The sequence below is a fragment of the Oncorhynchus clarkii genome, chromosome 1 (assembly GCF_045791955.1).
Source record: "Oncorhynchus clarkii lewisi isolate Uvic-CL-2024 chromosome 1, UVic_Ocla_1.0, whole genome shotgun sequence".
In the NCBI taxonomy this organism is placed as follows: Eukaryota; Metazoa; Chordata; class Actinopteri; order Salmoniformes; family Salmonidae; genus Oncorhynchus; species Oncorhynchus clarkii.
The window spans coordinates 89455079-89472903 of NC_092147.1; the positions used below are offsets into that span (position 1 = coordinate 89455079).

The 17825-nt window shown below is 47.8% G+C and overlaps 1 protein-coding gene across 1 annotated transcript in view; it reads left to right on the top strand.

Moving 5' to 3' along the window:
• The window catches only part of LOC139411176 (ryanodine receptor 2-like), a 338127-nt gene that overhangs the window by 73479 nt on the left and 246823 nt on the right, over positions 1-17825 (top strand). Inside the window, exons 18-21 of the mRNA XM_071157129.1 lie at positions 821-1037; positions 1360-1464; positions 8323-8426; positions 15109-15192. Of these exons, the coding sequence (XP_071013230.1) occupies positions 821-1037; positions 1360-1464; positions 8323-8426; positions 15109-15192 (510 nt within the window). The remainder of the gene's footprint in view (positions 1-820; positions 1038-1359; positions 1465-8322; positions 8427-15108; positions 15193-17825) is intronic.

Here is a 17825-nt window from a genome sequence, read left to right on the forward strand (position 1 = left end):
TTCTTCTTCTAATCCTTCTTCTTCTAATCCTTCTTCTCCTTCTTCTTCTAATCCTTCTACTTCTTCTTCTAATCCTTCTTCTCCTTCTTCTTCTAATCATTCTACTTCTTCTCCTAATCCTTCTTCTTCTAATCCTTCTTCTTCTAATCCTTCTTCTTCTAATCCTTCTTCTCCTTCTTTTCCTTCTTCTCCTTCTTCTCCTTCTTTTCCTTCTTCTTCTCCTTCTCCTTCTTCTCCTCTTTTTCACCTTCTTCTCCTTCTTCTCCTTCTCCTTCTTCTCCTTCTTCTTCTAATCCTTCTACTTCTTCTCCTTCTTCACCTTCGTTTTCACCTTCTTCTCCTTCTCCTTCTTTTTCTCCTTCTTCTCCTTCTAATCCTTATTCTTCTTCTCCTAATCCTTCTCCTCCTTTTTTGCCTTCTTCTCCTTCTTCTTCTCCTAATCCTTATTCTTCTTATCCTTCTTCTCCCTCTTTTTCACCTTCTTCTCCTTCTTCTCCTTCTCCTTCTTCTCCTTCTTCTTCTAATCCTTCTACTTCTTCTCCTTCTTCACCTTCGTTTTCACCTTCTTCTCCTTCTCCTTCTTTTTCTCCTTCTTCTCCTTCTAATCCTTATTCTTCTTCTCCTAATCCTTCTCCTCCTTTTTTGCCTTCTTCTCCTTCTTCTTCTCCTAATCCTTATTCTTCTTATCCTTCTTCTCCTTCTTTTTCACCTTCTTCTCCTTCTTCTTCTCCTAATCCTTCTTCTCCTAATCCTTCTTCTTCTTCTCCTTCTTCTCCTTCCTTCTTTTTCTCCTTCTTCTTCCTCTTCTTCTTCCCTCCAGAGTGCGTTTCCTGCTGGGTGGTCGTCAAGGAGAGTTTAAGTTCCTGCCCCCGCCGGGCTACGCTCCGTGTTTCGAGGCTGTGCTACCCAGGGAGAAGCTTAGAGTGGAACACAGCCAGGAGTACAAGGAGGACCACAGTGAGACCAGGGATCTACTGGGTCCCACCATCACCCTGTCCCAGGCTGCCTTCACCCCTACACCTGTTGACACCAGCCAGGTGGGTAAAGAATACCCTTTACTATACTGTGTCATGGTGGGTGTCAACTCTACTTTAACTAGTCAACAACTGACAGGGGTTAAGGTCAATTGACTAGCCTCCCTTGCCTCAGTAATTAGCCCAGATCTACTTTAACTATTCAACAACTAACAGGGGTTAAGGTCAATTGACTAGCCTCCCTTGCCTCAGTAGTTAGCCCAGATCAACACTAGTTATAACTAAGTGAGGTCCCAGAACAACAACCTCTGTCCCCATGTACTGTGTGGGTAATGCTTCTGGCCAATGGCATGGACTTCCTGTGTATCATGTGTTGTGGTTTCAGGTTGTTCTGCCTCCTCACCTGGAGAGGATCAGGGAGAAGCTGGCAGAGAACATCCATGAGCTGTGGGTGATGAACAAGATTGACCTGGGCTGGACGTACGGAGCTGTGAGTACACACGTGCACGCTCACACAAGCACGCACGGTCACACGTGCACGCTAATGATGCGCGGGTCAGCTGTTTGTTCACCCGCACCTCCTGAAATGGCTAATAACCCATCCACAACGGTTTAGAACTGCGTAAAATTTTGGGGAATTACAAGAAATAAACTTTAACATTTTCATTTTTCTCTCCGCCGTCAAGACGGGGGTCATTACATTTTCTTTCCCACTTGGTGAGGGGGGGGGGGGGGCCCAAATCTCGCATAGGGCCTCCAAAAGACTAGAGTCGGCCCGGGTCATTACTTGTTGCCCTAGAAGACTAAATAAACCCTTACTCACCAGAATGTAATAAATCATAGAATGACATCAGTTGGTTTTCTCTTTCCTCTTTCATCTCTGCTGCTCTAGAGCAGCAAGGGGTTAGACTGCCCTGTAGGGGGTTAGACTGCCCTGTAGGGGGTTAGACTCCCCTGTAGAGGGTTAGACTATCCTGTAGGGGGTTAGACTGCCCTGTAGGGGGTTAGACTCCCCTGTAGATGGTTAGACTATCCTGTAGGGGGTTAGACTGCCCTGTAGGGGGTTAGACTGCCCTGTAGGGGGTTAGACTGCCCTGTAGGGGGTTTGACTGCCCTGTAGGGGGTTAGACTGCCCTGTAGGGGGTTAGACTCCCCTGTAGAGGGTTAGACTATCCTGTAGGGGGTTAGACTGCCCTGTAGGGGGTTAGACTGCCCTGTAGGGGGTTAGACTGCCCTGTAGGGGGTTAGACTGCCCTGTAGGGTTGTAGGGGGGTAGACTGCCCTGTAGGGTTGTAGGGGGTAGACTGCCCTGTAGGGTTGTATGGGTTAGACTGCCCTGTAGGGGGTTAGACTGCCCTGTAGGGTTGTAGGGGGTTAGACTGCCCTGTAGGGTTGTAGGGGGTTAGACTGCCCTGTAGGGTTGTAGGGGTTAGACTGCCCTGTAGGGGGTTAGACTGCCCTGTAGGGGGTTAGACTGCCCTGTAGGGGGTTAGACTCCACTGTAGGGGGTTAGACTCCCCTGTAGGGGGTTAGACTGCCCTGTAGGGGGTTAGACTCCCCTGTAGGGGTTAGACTGGCCCGTAGGGGGTTAGACTGCCCTGTAGGGGGGTAGACTGCCCTGTAGGGTTGTATGGGGTTAGACTGCCCTGTAGGGGGTTAGACTGCCCTGTAGGGTTGTAGGGGGTTAGACTCCCCTGTAGGGGGTTAGACTCCCCTGTAGGGGTTAGACTGGCCCGTAGGGGGTTAGACTGCCCTGTAGGGGGGTAGACTGCCCTGTAGGGTTGTATGGGGTTAGACTGCCCTGTAGGGGGTTAGACTGCCCTGTAGGGTTGTAGGGGGTTAGACTCCCCTGTAGAGGGTTAGACTATCCTGTAGGGGGTTAGACTGCCCTGTAGGGGGTTAGACTCCCCTGTAGATGGTTAGACTATCCTGTAGGGGGTTAGACTGCCCTGTAGGGGGTTAGACTGCCCTGTAGGGGGTTAGACTGCCCTGTAGGGGGTTTGACTGCCCTGTAGGGGGTTAGACTGCCCTGTAGGGGGTTAGACTCCCCTGTAGAGGGTTAGACTATCCTGTAGGGGGTTAGACTGCCCTGTAGGGGGTTAGACTGCCCTGTAGGGGGTTAGACTGCCCTGTAGGGGGTTAGACTGCCCTGTAGGGTTGTAGGGGGGTAGACTGCCCTGTAGGGTTGTAGGGGGTAGACTGCCCTGTAGGGTTGTATGGGTTAGACTGCCCTGTAGGGGGTTAGACTGCCCTGTAGGGTTGTAGGGGGTTAGACTGCCCTGTAGGGTTGTAGGGGGTTAGACTGCCCTGTAGGGTTGTAGGGGTTAGACTGCCCTGTAGGGGGTTAGACTGCCCTGTAGGGGGTTAGACTGCCCTGTAGGGGGTTAGACTCCACTGTAGGGGGTTAGACTCCCCTGTAGGGGGTTAGACTGCCCTGTAGGGGGTTAGACTCCCCTTTAGAGGGTTAGACTACCCTGTAGGGGTTAGACTGCCCTGTAGGGGGTTAGACTCCACTGTAGGGGGTTAGACTCCCCTGTAGAGGGTTAGACTCCCCTGTAGGGGGTTAGACTCCCCTGTAGGGGTTAGACTGGCCCGTAGGGGGTTAGACTGCCCTGTAGGGGGGTAGACTGCCCTGTAGGGTTGTATGGGGTTAGACTGCCCTGTAGGGGGTTAGACTGCCCTGTAGGGTTGTAGGGGGTTAGACTGCCCTGTATGGGGTTAGACTGCCCTGTAGGGGGTTAGAATGCCCTGTAGGGGGTTAGACTCCCCTGTAGGGGGTTAGACTGCCCTGTAGGGTTGTAGGGGGTTAGAATGCCCTGTAGGGGGTTAGACTGCCCTGTAGGGTTGTAGGGGGTTAGACTGCCCTGTATGGGGTTAGACTGCCCTGTAGGTGGTTAGACTGCCCTGTAGGGGGTTAGACTGCCCTGTAGGGGGTTTGACTGCCCTGTAGAGGGTTAGACTGCCCTGTAGGGTTGTAGGGGGGTAGACTGCCCTGTAGGGTTTTAGGGGGGTAGACTGCCCTGTAGGGTTGTAGGGGGGTAGAATGCCCTGTAGGGGGTTAGACTCCACTGTAGGGGGTTAGACTCCCCTGTAGAGGGTTAGACTGCCCTGTAGGGGGTTAGACTCCCCTGTAGGGGGTTAGACTGCCCTGTAGGGGGTTAGACTCCCCTGTAGAGGGTTAGACTGCCCTGTAGGGGGTTAGACTGCCCTGTAGGGGGTTAGACTGCCCTGTAGGGGGTTAGACTGGCCTGTAGGGTTCTAGGGGGTTCGACTGCCCTGTAGGGGGTTAGACTGCCCTGTAGGGGGTTAGACTCCCCTGTAGGGGGTTAGACTGCCCTGTAGGGGGTTAGACTGCCCTGTAGGGGGTTAGACTGCCCTGTAGGGGGTTAGACTCCCCTGTAGAGGGTTAGACTGGCCTGTAGGGGGTTAGACTGCCCTGTAGGGGGGTAGACTGCCCTGTAGGGTTGTAGGGGGTTAGAATGCCCTGTAGGGGGTTAGGCTGCTCTGTAGGGTTGTAGGGGCTAGACTGCCCTGTATGGGGTTAGACTGCCCTGTATGGGGTTAGACTGCCCTGTATGGGGTTAGACTGCCCTGTAGGGGGGTAGACTGCCCTGTAGGGTTGTAGGGGGTTAGAATGCCCTGTAGGGGGTTAGACTGCCCTGTAGGGTTGTAGGGGGTTAGACTGCCCTGTATGGGGTTAGACTGCCCTGTAGGGGGTTACACTGCCCTGTAGGGGGTTAGACTGCCCTGTATGGGGTTAGACTGCCCTGTAGAGGGTTAGACTGCCCTGTAGGGTTGTAGGGGGGTAGACTGCCCTGTAGGGTTGTAGGAGGGTAGACTGCCCTGTAGGGTTGTAGGGGGGTAGACTGCCCTGTAGGGTTGTAGGGGGTAGACTGCCCTGTAGGGTTGTATGGGTTAGACTGCCCTGTAGGGGGTTAGACTGCCCTGTAGGGTTGTAGGGGGTTAGACTGCCCTGTAGGGTTGTAAGGGGTTAGACTGCCCTGTAGGGTTGTAGGGGTTAGACTGCCCTGTAGGGGGTTAGACTGCCCTGTAGGGGATTAGACTGCCCTGTAGGGTTGTAGGGGGGTAGACTGCCCTGTAGGGTTGTAGGGGGTAGACTGCCCTGTAGGGTTGTATGGGTTAGACTGCCCTGTAGGGGGTTAGACTGCCCTGTAGGGTTGTAGGGGGTTAGACTGCCCTGTAGGGTTGTAGGGGGTTAGACTGCCCTGTAGGGTTGTAGGGGTTAGACTGCCCTGTAGGGGGTTAGACTGCCCTGTAGGGGGTTAGACTGCCCTGTAGGGGGTTAGACTCCACTGTAGGGGGTTAGACTCCCCTGTAGGGGGTTAGACTGCCCTGTAGGGGGTTAGACTCCCCTGTAGAGGGTTAGACTACCCTGTAGGGGTTAGACTGCCCTGTAGGGGGTTAGACTCCACTGTAGGGGTTAGACTGGCCCGTAGGGGGTTAGACTGCCCTGTAGGGGGGTAGACTGCCCTGTAGGGTTGTATGGGGTTAGACTGCCCTGTAGGGGGTTAGACTGCCCTGTAGGGTTGTAGGGGGTTAGACTGCCCTGTATGGGGTTAGACTGCCCTGTAGGGGGTTAGAATGCCCTGTAGGGGGTTAGACTCCCCTGTAGGGGGTTAGACTGCCCTCTAGGGTTGTAGGGGGTTAGAATGCCCTGTAGGGGGTTAGACTGCCCTGTAGGGTTGTAGGGGGTTAGACTGCCCTGTATGGGGTTAGACTGCCCTGTAGGTGGTTAGACTGCCCTGTAGGGGGTTAGACTGCCCTGTAGGGGGTTAGACTCCCCTGTAGAGGGTTAGACTGCCCTGTAGGGGGTTAGACTGCCCTGTAGGGTTGTAGGGGGGTAGACTGCCCTGTAGGGTTTTAGGGGGGTAGACTGCCCTGTAGGGTTGTAGGGGGGTAGAATGCCCTGTAGGGGGTTAGACTCCACTGTAGGGGGTTAGACTCCCCTGTAGAGGGTTAGACTGCCCTGTAGGGGGTTAGACTCCCCTGTAGGGGGTTAGACTGCCCTGTAGGGGGTTAGACTCCCCTGTAGAGGGTTAGACTGCCCTGTAGGGGGTTAGACTGCCCTGTAGGGGGTTAGACTGCCCTGTAGGGGGTTAGACTGGCCTGTAGGGTTCTAGGGGGTTCGACTGCCCTGTAGGGGGTTAGACTGCCCTGTAGGGGGTTAGACTCCCCTGTAGGGGGTTAGACTGCCCTGTAGGGGGTTAGACTGCCCTGTAGGGGGTTAGACTGCCCTGTAGGGGGTTAGACTCCCCTGTAGAGGGTTAGACTGGCCTGTAGGGGGTTAGACTGCCCTGTAGGGGGGTAGACTGCCCTGTAGGGTTGTAGGGGGTTAGAATGCCCTGTAGGGGGTTAGGCTGCTCTGTAGGGTTGTAGGGGGTTAGACTGCCCTGTATGGGGTTAGACTGCCCTGTATGGGGTTAGACTGCCCTGTATGGGGTTAGACTCCCCTGTAGGGGGGTAGACTGCCCTGTAGGGTTGTAGGGGGTTAGAATGCCCTGTAGGGGGTTAGACTGCCCTGTAGGGTTGTAGGGGGTTAGACTGCCCTGTATGGGGTTAGACTGCCCTGTAGGGGGTTACACTGCCCTGTAGGGGGTTAGACTGCCCTGTATGGGGTTAGACTGCCCTGTAGAGGGTTAGACTGCCCTGTAGGGTTGTAGGGGGGTAGACTGCCCTGTAGGGTTGTAGGAGGGTAGACTGCCCTGTAGGGTTGTAGGGGGGTAGACTGCCCTGTAGGGTTGTAGGGGGTAGACTGCCCTGTAGGGTTGTATGGGTTAGACTGCCTTGTAGGGGGTTAGACTGCCCTGTAGGGTTGTAGGGGGTTAGACTGCCCTGTAGGGTTGTAGGGGGTTAGACTGCCCTTTAGGGTTGTAGGGGTTAGACTGCCCTGTAGGGGGTTAGACTGCCCTGTAGGGGATTAGACTGCCCTGTAGGGTTGTAGGGGGGTAGACTGCCCTGTAGGGTTGTAGGGGGTAGACTGCCCTGTAGGGTTGTATGGGTTAGACTGCCCTGTAGGGGGTTAGACTGCCCTGTAGGGTTGTAGGGGGTTAGACTGCCCTGTAGGGTTGTAGGGGGTTAGACTGCCCTGTAGGGTTGTAGGGGTTAGACTGCCCTGTAGGGGGTTAGACTGCCCTGTAGGGGATTAGACTGCCCTGTAGGGTTGTAGGGGTAGACTGCCCTGTAGGGTTTTAGGGGTTAGACTGCCCTGTAGGGTTGTAGGGGTAGACTGCCTGTAGGGTTGTAGGGGTTAGACTGCCCTGTAGGGTTGTAGGGGTTAGACTGTAGAGTTGTAGTGTTTAGACTGCCCTGTAGGGTTGTAGGGGTTAGACTGCCCTGTAGGGTTGTAGGGGTTAGACTGTAGAGTTGTAGGGTTTAGACTGTCCTGTAGGGTTGTAGGGGTTAGACTGTAGAGTTGTAGGGTTTAGACTGCCCTGTAGGGTTGTAGGGGTTAGACTGTAGAGTTGTAGGGTTTAGACTGCCCTGTAGGGTTGTAGGGGTTAGACTGCCCAGTAGGGTTGTAGGGGTTAGACTGCCCTGTAGAGTTGTAGGGGTTAGACTGCCCTGTAGGGTTGTAGGGGTTAGACTGCCCAGTAGGGTTGTAGGGGTTAGACTGCCCTGTAGGGTTGTAGGGGGTAGACTGCCCTGTAGGGCTGTAGGGGGTAGACTGCCCTGTAGGGTTGTAGGGTTTAGACTGCCCTGTAGGGTTGTAGGAGGGTAGACTGCCCTGTAGGGTTGTAGGGGGTAGACTGCCCTGTAGGGCTGTAGGGGGTAGACTGCCCTGTAGGGCTGTAGGGGTTAGACTGCCCTGTAGGGTTGCAGGGGGGTTTGAATACCCGAGTCGAAAAGGTGAAACATCGGTCAACGTTGTCTTGAGCAAGGCACTTAACCTTCATTGGCTCCAGGGGTGCTGTTCTACTCTGCATGTGAAAATGAATGGTGTTGTGTTCCAGGTTCGGGACAACAACAGGATAATGGTGTTGTGTTCCAGGTTCGGGACAACAACAGGATAATGGTGTTGTGTTCCAGGTTCGGGACAACAACAGATAATGGTGTTGTGTTCCAGGTTCGGGACAACAACAGGATAATGGTGTTGTGTTCCAGGTTCGGGACAACAACAGGATAATGGTGTTGTGTTCCAGGTTCGGGACAACAACAGATAATGGTGTTGTGTTCCAGGTTCGGGACAACAACAGGATAATGGTGTTGTGTTCCAGGTTCGGGACAACAACAGATAGGGGTGTTGTGTTCCAGGTTCGGGACAACAACAGGATAATGGTGTTGTGTTCCAGGTTCAGGACGACAACAGGATAATGGTGTTGTGTTGCAGGTACGGGACGATAACAAGCGGCAGCATCCTTGTCTGGTGGAGTTCTCCAAGCTGCCTGAGCAGGAGAGGAGCTACAACCTACAGATGTCTCTGGAAACTCTCAAGTAAGTTACCACCCTGGATACTATTGCTGCTCGGTACAATACCTAGTTACCACCCTGGATACTGTTGCTGCTGGGTACAATCCCTAGTTACCACCCTGGATACTGTTGCTGCTCGGTACAATCCCTAGTTACCACCCTGGATACTGTTCCTGCTGGGTACAATCCCTAGTTACCACCTGGATACTGTTCCTGCTGGGTACAATCCCTAGTGACCACTCTGAATACTGTTTTTGCTGGGTAAAATCCCTAGTGACCACTCTGAATACTATTTCTGCTGGGTACAATCCCTAGTGACCACCCTGAATACTGTTCCTGCTGGGTACAATCCCTAGTTACCACCCTGAATACTGTTTCTGCTGGGTACAATCCCTAGTGACCACTCTGAATACTGTTTCTGCTGGGTACAATCCCTAGTGACCACCCTGAATACTGTTTCTGCTGGGTACAATCCCTAGTGACCACCCTGAATACTGTTTCTGCTGGGTACAATCCCTAGTGACCACCCTGAATACTGTTTCTGCTGGGTACAATCCCTAGTGACCACTCTGAATACTGTTTCTGCTGGGTACAATCCCTAGTTACCACCCTGAATACTGTTTCTACTGGGTAAAATCCCTAGTGACCACCCTGAATACTGTTTCTGCTGGGTACAATCCCTAGTGACCACCCTGAATACTGTTTCTGCTGGGTAAAATCCCTAGTTACCACCCTGAATACTGTTTCTGCTGGGTACAATCCCTAGTGACCACCCTGCATACTATTTCTGCTGGGTACAATCCCTAGTTACCACCCTGGATAATATTCCGGCTGGGTACAATCCCTAGTTACCACCCTGGATACTATTCCTGCTGGTTACAACCCCCAGTTACCACCCTGGATACTGTTCCTGCTGGTTACAACCATCAGTTACCACACTGGACACTGTTGCTACTGGGTACAATCCCTAGTTACCACCCTACATACTGTTCCTGCTGGGTACAGTCCCTAGTTGAAACTATCCAGACTGTTCCTGCTGAGTACAATCCCTAGTTGAAACTATCCAGACTGTTCCTGCTGGGTACAATCCCTAGTTGAAACGATCCAGACTGTTCCTGCTGGGTACAGTCCCTAGTTGAAACTATCCAGACTGTTCCTGCTGGGTACAGTCCCTAGTTGAAACTATCCAGACTGTTCCTGCTGGGTACAATCCCTAGTTGAAACTATCCAGACTGTTCCTGCTGGGTACAATCCCTAGTTGAAACTATCCAGACTGTTCCTGCTGGGTACAATCCCTAGTTGAAACTATCCAGACTGTTCCTGCTGGGTACAATCCCTAGTTGAAACTATCCAGACTGTTCCTGCTGGGTACAATCCCTAGTTGAAACTATCCAGACTGTTCCTGCTGGGTACAATCCCTAGTTGAAACTATCCAGACTGTTCCCGCTGGGTACAATCCCTAGTTGAAACTATCCAGACTGTTCCTGCTGGGTACAGTCCCTAGTTGAAACTATCCATGCTGTTCCTGCTGGGTACAATCCCTAGTTGAAACTATCCAGACTGTTCCTGCTGGGTACAATCCCTAGTTGAAACTATCCAGACTGTTCCTGCTGGGTACAGTCCCTAGTTGAAACTATCCAGACTGTTCCTGCTGGGTACAATCCCTAGTTGAAACTATCCAGACTGTTCCTGCTGGGTATAGTCCCTAGTTGAAACTATCCAGACTGTTCCTGCTGGGTACAATCCCTAGTTGAAACTATCCAGACTGTTCCTGCTGGGTACAATCCCTAGTTGAAACTATCCAGACTGTTCCTGCTGGGTACAGTCCCTAGTTGAAACTATCCAGACTGTTCCTGCTGGGTACAATCCCTAGTTACCACCCTGGATACTGTTGCTGCTGGGTACAATCCCTAGTTACCACCCTGGATACTGTTCCTGCTGGGTACAATCCCTAGTTACCACCTGGATACTGTTCCTGCTGGGTACAATACCTAGTTACCACCCTGGATACTGTTGCTGCTGGGTACAATACCTAGTTACCACCCTGGATACTGTTGCTGCTGGGTACAATACCTAGATACCACCCTGGATACTGTTGCTGCTCGGTACAATCCCTAGTTACCACTCTGAATACTGTTTCTGCTGGGTACAATCCCTAGTGACCACCCTGAATACTGTTTCTGCTGGGTACAATCCCTAGTTACCACCCTGAATACTGTTTCTGCTGGGTACAATCCCTAGTGACCACTCTGAATACTGTTTCTGCTGGGTACAATCCCTAGTTACCACCCTGAATACTGTTTCTGCTGGGTACAATCCCTAGTGACCACCCTGAATACTGTTTCTGCTGGGTACAATCCCTAGTTACCACCCTGAATACTGTTTCTGCTGGGTACAATCCCTAGTGACCACCCTGAATACTGTTTCTGCTGGGTACAATCCCTAGTTACCACCCTGAATACTGTTTCTGCTGGGTACAATCCCTAGTGACCACTCTGAATACTGTTTCTGCTGGGTACAATCCCTAGTTACCACCCTGAATACTGTTTCTGCTGGGTACAATCCCTAGTTACCACCCTGAATACTGTTTCTGCTGGGTACAATCCCTAGTTACCACTCTGAATACTGTTTCTGCTGGGTACAATCCCTAGTTACCACCCTGAATACTGTTCCTGCTGGGTACAATCCCTAGTTACCACCCTGAATACTGTTCCTGCTGGGTACAATCCCTAGTGACCACCCTGAATACTGTTTCTGCTGGGTACAATCCCTAGTTACCACTCTGAATACTGTTTCTGCTGGGTACAATCCCTAGTGACCACCCTGAATACTGTTTCTGCTGGGTACAATCCCTAGTTACCACCCTGCATACTATTTCTGCTGGGTACAATCCCTAGTTACCACCCTGGATAATATTCCGGCTGGGTACAATCCCTAGTTACCACCCTGGATACTATTCCTGCTGGTTACAACCCCCAGTTACCACCCTGGATACTGTTCCTGCTGGTTACAACCCCCAGTTACCACACTGGACACTGTTGCTACTGGGTACAATCCCTAGTTACCACCCTACATACTGTTCCTGCTGGGTACAATCCCTAGTTGAAACTATCCAGACTGTTCCTGCTGGTTTTGGCATATGACCCAAAAGACACAGACAGAACATGTAATGGAATGGAGGAATGGCCTGATGGGTGGATTTCTGTAGAACAAACATACATTTGAACTATAATGCAGTCAGTTTTATGATTTTTCAAAACATGTCCCAAGTTCTCTTGATCCGTACATCATCACAGAGTGGTTTCATCTTTGTGTTCGACTCTTACCCATTTCTACGATCAATTAACTTTTTGTCAGGAGAAATGATTTTCAATACCTGGTTCAGCTCTCCCTGAACTGAATATCACACCCGTTAGACTACTTCTCTCTCAGCAAGAAACTGCCTATTTGAATTCCAGGAGTAATTTAAAAAACCTGTCGGGACAACTTTGTTAGTTTTAATTAATTGCATATTTCCTGGAGATGAGAAGGAGGGAGAGAGAGAGGGGTGAAGACTGAGACGGAGTGCCATCTAAATGCAGAAATGAATTCCGTGACCTGAATCTCAGACACAACAATGTCCCAAATGGCACTCTATTCCCCATATAGTGCACTACTTTATATTACAGCCCTATTCCCTATGTAGTGCACTACTTTATACTACAGCCCTATTCCCTATATAGTACACTACTTTATACTACAGCCCTATTCCCTATATAGTACACTACTTTTGACCAGGGCCCAGGAATTTGGTAAAAAGTAGTGCACTATGTACGGAAAAGGGTCCCATTTGGGATGCAGGCACGGCTGGAGAGCATTTATTTTAATTATACTTAGTGGATTATAATGGAGAGTGTGTGTGTGCTCAATGGCAACATATTCCCTATATAGTGCACTACTCTATACTACAGCCCTATTCCCTATATAGTGCACTACTTTATACTACAGCCCTATTCCCTATATAGTGCACTACTTTATACTACAGCCCTATTCCCTATATAGTGCACTACTTTATACTACAGCCCTATATCCCTATATAGTGCACTACTCTATACTACAGCCCTATTCCCTATATAGTGCACTACTTTATACTACAGCCCTATTCCCTATATAGTGCACTACTTTATACTACAGCCCTATTCCCTATATAGTGCACTACTTTATACTACAGCCCTATATCCCTATATAGTGCACTACTCTATACTACTGCCCTATTCCCTATATAGTGCACTACTTTATACTACAGCCCTATATAGTGCACTACTCTATACTACAGCCCTATTCCCTATATAGTGCACTACTCTATACTACAGCCCTATTCCCTATATAGTGCACTACTTTATACTACAGCCCTATTCCCTATATAGTGCACTACTTTATACTACAGCCCTATTCCCTATATAGTGCACTACTTTATACTAGAGCCCTATTCCCTATATAGTGCACTACTTTATACTACAGCCCTATATAGTGCACTACTTTATACTACAGCCCTATTCCCTATATAGTACACTACTCTATACTACAGCCATATTCCCTATATAGAGCACTACTCTATACTACAGCCCTATTCCCTATATAGTGCACTACTCTATACTACAGCCATATACCCTATATAGTACACTACTCTATACTACAGCCCTATTCCCTATATAGTACACTACTCTATACTACAGCCCTATTCCCTATATAGTGCACTACTTTATACTACAGCCCTATTCCCTATATAGTACACTACTTTATACTACAGCCCTATTCCCTATATAGTGCACTACTTTATACTACAGCCCTATTCCCTATATAGTGCACTACTTTATACTACAGCCCTATTCCCTATATAGTGCACTACTCTATACTACAGCCTTATTCCCTATATAGTACACTACTTTTGACCAGGGCCCAGGAATTTGGTAAAAAGTAGTGCACTATGTACGGAAAAGGGTCCCATTTGGGATGCAGGCACGGCTGGAGAGCATTTATTTTAATTATACTTAGTGGATTATAATGGAGAGTGTGTGTGTGCTCAATGGCAACATATTCCCTATATCGTGCACTACTTTTAAATTAGAGCCCTATGGTCCCTGGTCAAAAGTAGTGTACTATAAAGGGAATCGAGTTCCATTTGGGACACAACTTTAGGCAGGGAGGGACTGGAACAGAACGGCCCACCCGGGTCTACTTGTTGTAAACTATTAAGTCATTGAGTATTCAGTAGTGTTCACAGCAGGGATTAAACACTGTATTTCAGACTGGACTCTCATGGAGCCATCAGATCTGACAGACACACCAAGTACCATACACTGAGTGTACAAAACATTAGGAACACCTGCTCTTTCTGTGACCAGGTGAATCCAGGTGAAAGCCATGATCCCTTATTGATGTCACTTGTTAAATCCACTTCAATCAGTGTAGATGAAGGGGAGGAGAAAGAAAGATTGAGACATTGATTATGTATTTGTGCCATTCAGAAGACAAAAGACTTAAGTGTCTTTGAACGGGGTGTGGAAGTAGGTGCCAGGCGCACCGGTTTGTGTCAAGAACTGCAACGCTGCTGGGTTTTTCACGCTCAACAGTTTCCTGTCTGTATCAAGATCGGTCCCTGGAAGGGTGGAATTACTAAATCAAATCACATTTATTTATATAGCCCTTCGTACATCAGCTGATATCTCAAAGTGCTGTACAGAAACCCAGCCTAAAACCCCAAACAGCAAGCAATGCAGAACAGTTGAAACTGGTCGCTGTCTCGTTTAGATCAACCGACTACCGTGCTGCGTTGACTACACCGAATGTCCTTCACTGCTTATCAGTCGAGAGCCGTGCTTTCTTTTGTCGCAAGACTAACGAGGAGTTAGCTTATCTTTGGCTGACATTGTGCTAACGATGACACAACAGTGTTACTGTAGGCCTGATCACAGACAACGATGGTACGGTGGACGTCAGAGACCTGGCCGTGAGGTGCCAGGACAACAACCACTCCCTCAACGTGATCAAGACAAAGAAGATGATTGTGGACTACGGGAAAAGGAGGACCGAGCACTCCCCCCATTTTCATCGGGGCGGCAGGTAACCTAGTGGTTAGAGCGTTGGGCCAGTAACCGAAAGGTTGCTGGATTGAATCCCCGAGCTGACAAGGTAAAAATCTGCCGTTCTGCCCCTGAACAAGGTGAAATAAATGTTCAATAAAAAATTGACTGGGAGCAGGTTGAGAACTTCAAGTTCCATGGTGTCCACATCACCAACAAACTATCATGCTCCAAACACACCAAGACAGTCGTAAAGAGGGCACAAAACCTATTCCCCCTCAGGTGACTAAAAAAGATTTGGCATGGGTCCTCAGATCATCTAAAGGTCCTACAGCTGCACCATCGAGAGCACCTGTTGTATTCAGCATTTCACTGTAAGGTCTACTACACCCGTTGTATTCAGCATTTCACTGTGAGGTCTACTACAGCTGTTGTATTCAGCATTTCACTGTAAAGTCTACTACACCTGTTGTATTCAGCATTTCACTGTAAAGTCTACTACACTTGTTGTATTCAGCATTTCACTGTAAAGTCTACTACACCTGTTGTATTCGGGGGCATGTGGCAAATACGATTTGATTTGTGTGAAGTTAGTCACACCCTCTCTTAGTGAAGCTGACTTCTCCTTTCTGATTGGTCTGAAGGACTCTCTTGGCCCTGGGTTGCCACGTGGGGCTGGCTGATGAGCACGCTGTGGAGAAGGTGAAGAACCTCAAGCTCTCCGCCACGTGAGTCACTTTCCTCACTTCAGTCGGTCTGTACCATTTTATTACACAACTGTTAGCACCTACTGTATGTTCTCCAGCCTCTGCTGTTAGTCGCTAAGATTGACATCTCTGCTCATAGCTATTTACGTTCTCCAAGTGCAATGTCAATGACTGCTAGTGTGTTGGATGTCCTGGTACACATTTCAGTTTAAGTGCATATTTTGCCTTAGCTTGTGCCTTACCAAAAATGACTATTTTTCTGTTTTATCCTAGTCCTTTATCAGATGGGTGTCTGTTTTATCCTAGTCCTTTATCAGATGGGTGTCTGTTTTAATGTTATAACCTAGTCCTTTATCAGATGGGTGTCTGTTTTAATGTTTTAACCTAGTCCTTTATCAGATGGGTGTCTGTTTTAATGTTTTAATCTAGTCCTTTATCAGATGGGTGTCTGTTTTAATGTTTTAATCTAGTCCTTTATCAGATGGGTGTCTGTTTTATCCTAGTCCTTTATCAGATGGGTGTCTGTTTTAATGTTTTAATCTAGTCCTTTATCAGATGGGTGTCTGTTTTAATGTTTTAACCTAGTCCTTTATCAGATGGGTGTCTGTTTTAATGTTTTAACCTAGTCCTTTATCAGATGGGTGTCTGTTTTAATGTTTTATCCTAGTCCTTTATCAGATGGGTGTCTGTTTTAATGTTTTAACCTAGTCCTTTATCAGATGGGTGTCTGTTTTAATCTAGTCCTTTATCAGATGGGTGTCTGTTTTAATGTTTTATCCTAGTCCTTTATCAGATGGGTGTCTGTTATAATGTTTTAATCTAGTCCTTTATCAGATGGGTGTCTGTTTTAATGTTATAATCTAGTCCTTTACCAGATGGGTGTCTGTTTTAATGTTATAACCTAGTCCTTTATCAGATGGGTGTCTGTTTTAATGTTTTATCCTAGTCCTTTACCAGATGGGTGTCTGTTTTAATGTTAGAACCTCGTCCTTTATCAGATGGGTGTCTGTTTTAATGTTTTATCCTAGTCCTTTATCAGATGGGTGTCTGTTTTAATGTTTTATCCTAGTCCTTTATCAGATGGGTGTCTGTTTTAATGTTTTATCCTAGTCCTTTATCAGATGGGTGTCTGTTTTAATGTTTTATCCTAGTCCTTTATCAGATGGGTGTCTGTTTTAATATTTTAACCTAGTCCTTTACCAGATGGGTGTCTGTTTTATCCTAGTCCTTTATCAGATGGGTGTCTGTTTTAATGTTTTAACCTAGTCCTTTATCAGATGGGTGTCTGTTTTAATGTTTTAACCTAGTCCTTTACCAGATGGGTGTCTGTTTTAATGTTATAACCTAGTCCTTTACCAGATGGGTGTCTGTTTTAACCTAGTCCTTTATCAGATGGGTGTCTGTTTTAATATTTTAACCTAGTCCTTTATCAGATGGGTGTCTGTTTTATCCTAGTCCTTTATCAGATGGGTGTCTGTTTTAATGTTATAACCTAGTCCTTTATCAGATGGGTGTCTGTTTTAATGTTTTATCCTAGTCCTTTACCAGATGGGTGTCTGTTTTAATGTTTTAATCTAGTCCTTTATCAGATGGGTGTCTGTTTTAATATTTTAACCTAGTCCTTTATCAGATGGGTGTCTGTTTTAATGTTATAACCTAGTCCTTTATCAGATGGGTGTCTGTTTTAATGTTTTATCCTAGTCCTTTATCAGATGGGTGTCTGTTTTAATATTTTAACCTAGTCCTTTACCAGATGGGTGTCTGTTTTAATATTTTAACCTAGTCCTTTATCAGATGGGTGTCTGTTATAACCTAGTCCTTTATCAGATGGGTGTCTGTTTTAATATTTTAACCTAGTCCTTTACCAGATGGGTGTCTGTTTTAATATTTTAACCTAGTCCTTTATCAGATGGGTGTCTGTTTTAACCTAGTCCTTTATCAGATGGGTGTCTGTTTTAATATTTTAACCTAGTCCTTTATCAGATGGGTGTCTGTTTTAATGTTTTAACCTAGTCCTTTATCAGATGGGTGTCTGTTTTAACCTAGTCCTTTATCAGATGGGTGTCTGTTTTAATATTTTAACCTAGTCCTTTACCAGATGGGTGTCTGTTTTATCCTAGTCCTTTATCAGATGGGTGTCTGTTTTAATGTTATAACCTAGTCCTTTATCAGATGGGTGTCTGTTTTAACCTAGTCCTTTATCAGATGGGTGTCTGTTTTAATATTTTATCCTAGTCCTTTATCAGATGGGTGTCTGTTTTATCCTAGTCCTTTATCAGATGGGTGTCTGTTTTAATGTTTTAACCTAGTCCTTTACCAGATGGGTGTCTGTTTTAATGTTTTAACCTAGTCCTTTATCAGATGGGTGTCTGTTTTAATGTTTTAACCTAGTCCTTTATCAGATGGGTGTCTGTTTTAATGTTTTAACCTAGTCCTTTATCAGATGGGTGTTTGTTTTAATGTTTTAACCTAGTCCTTTATCAGATGGGTGTCTGTTTTAATGTTTTAACCTAGTCCTTTATCAGATGGGTGTCTGTTTTAATGTTTTAACCTAGTCCTTTACCAGATGGGTGTCTGTTTTAATGTTTTAACCTAGTCCTTTATCAGATGGGTGTCTGTTTTAATGTTTTATCCTAGTCCTTTATCAGATGGGT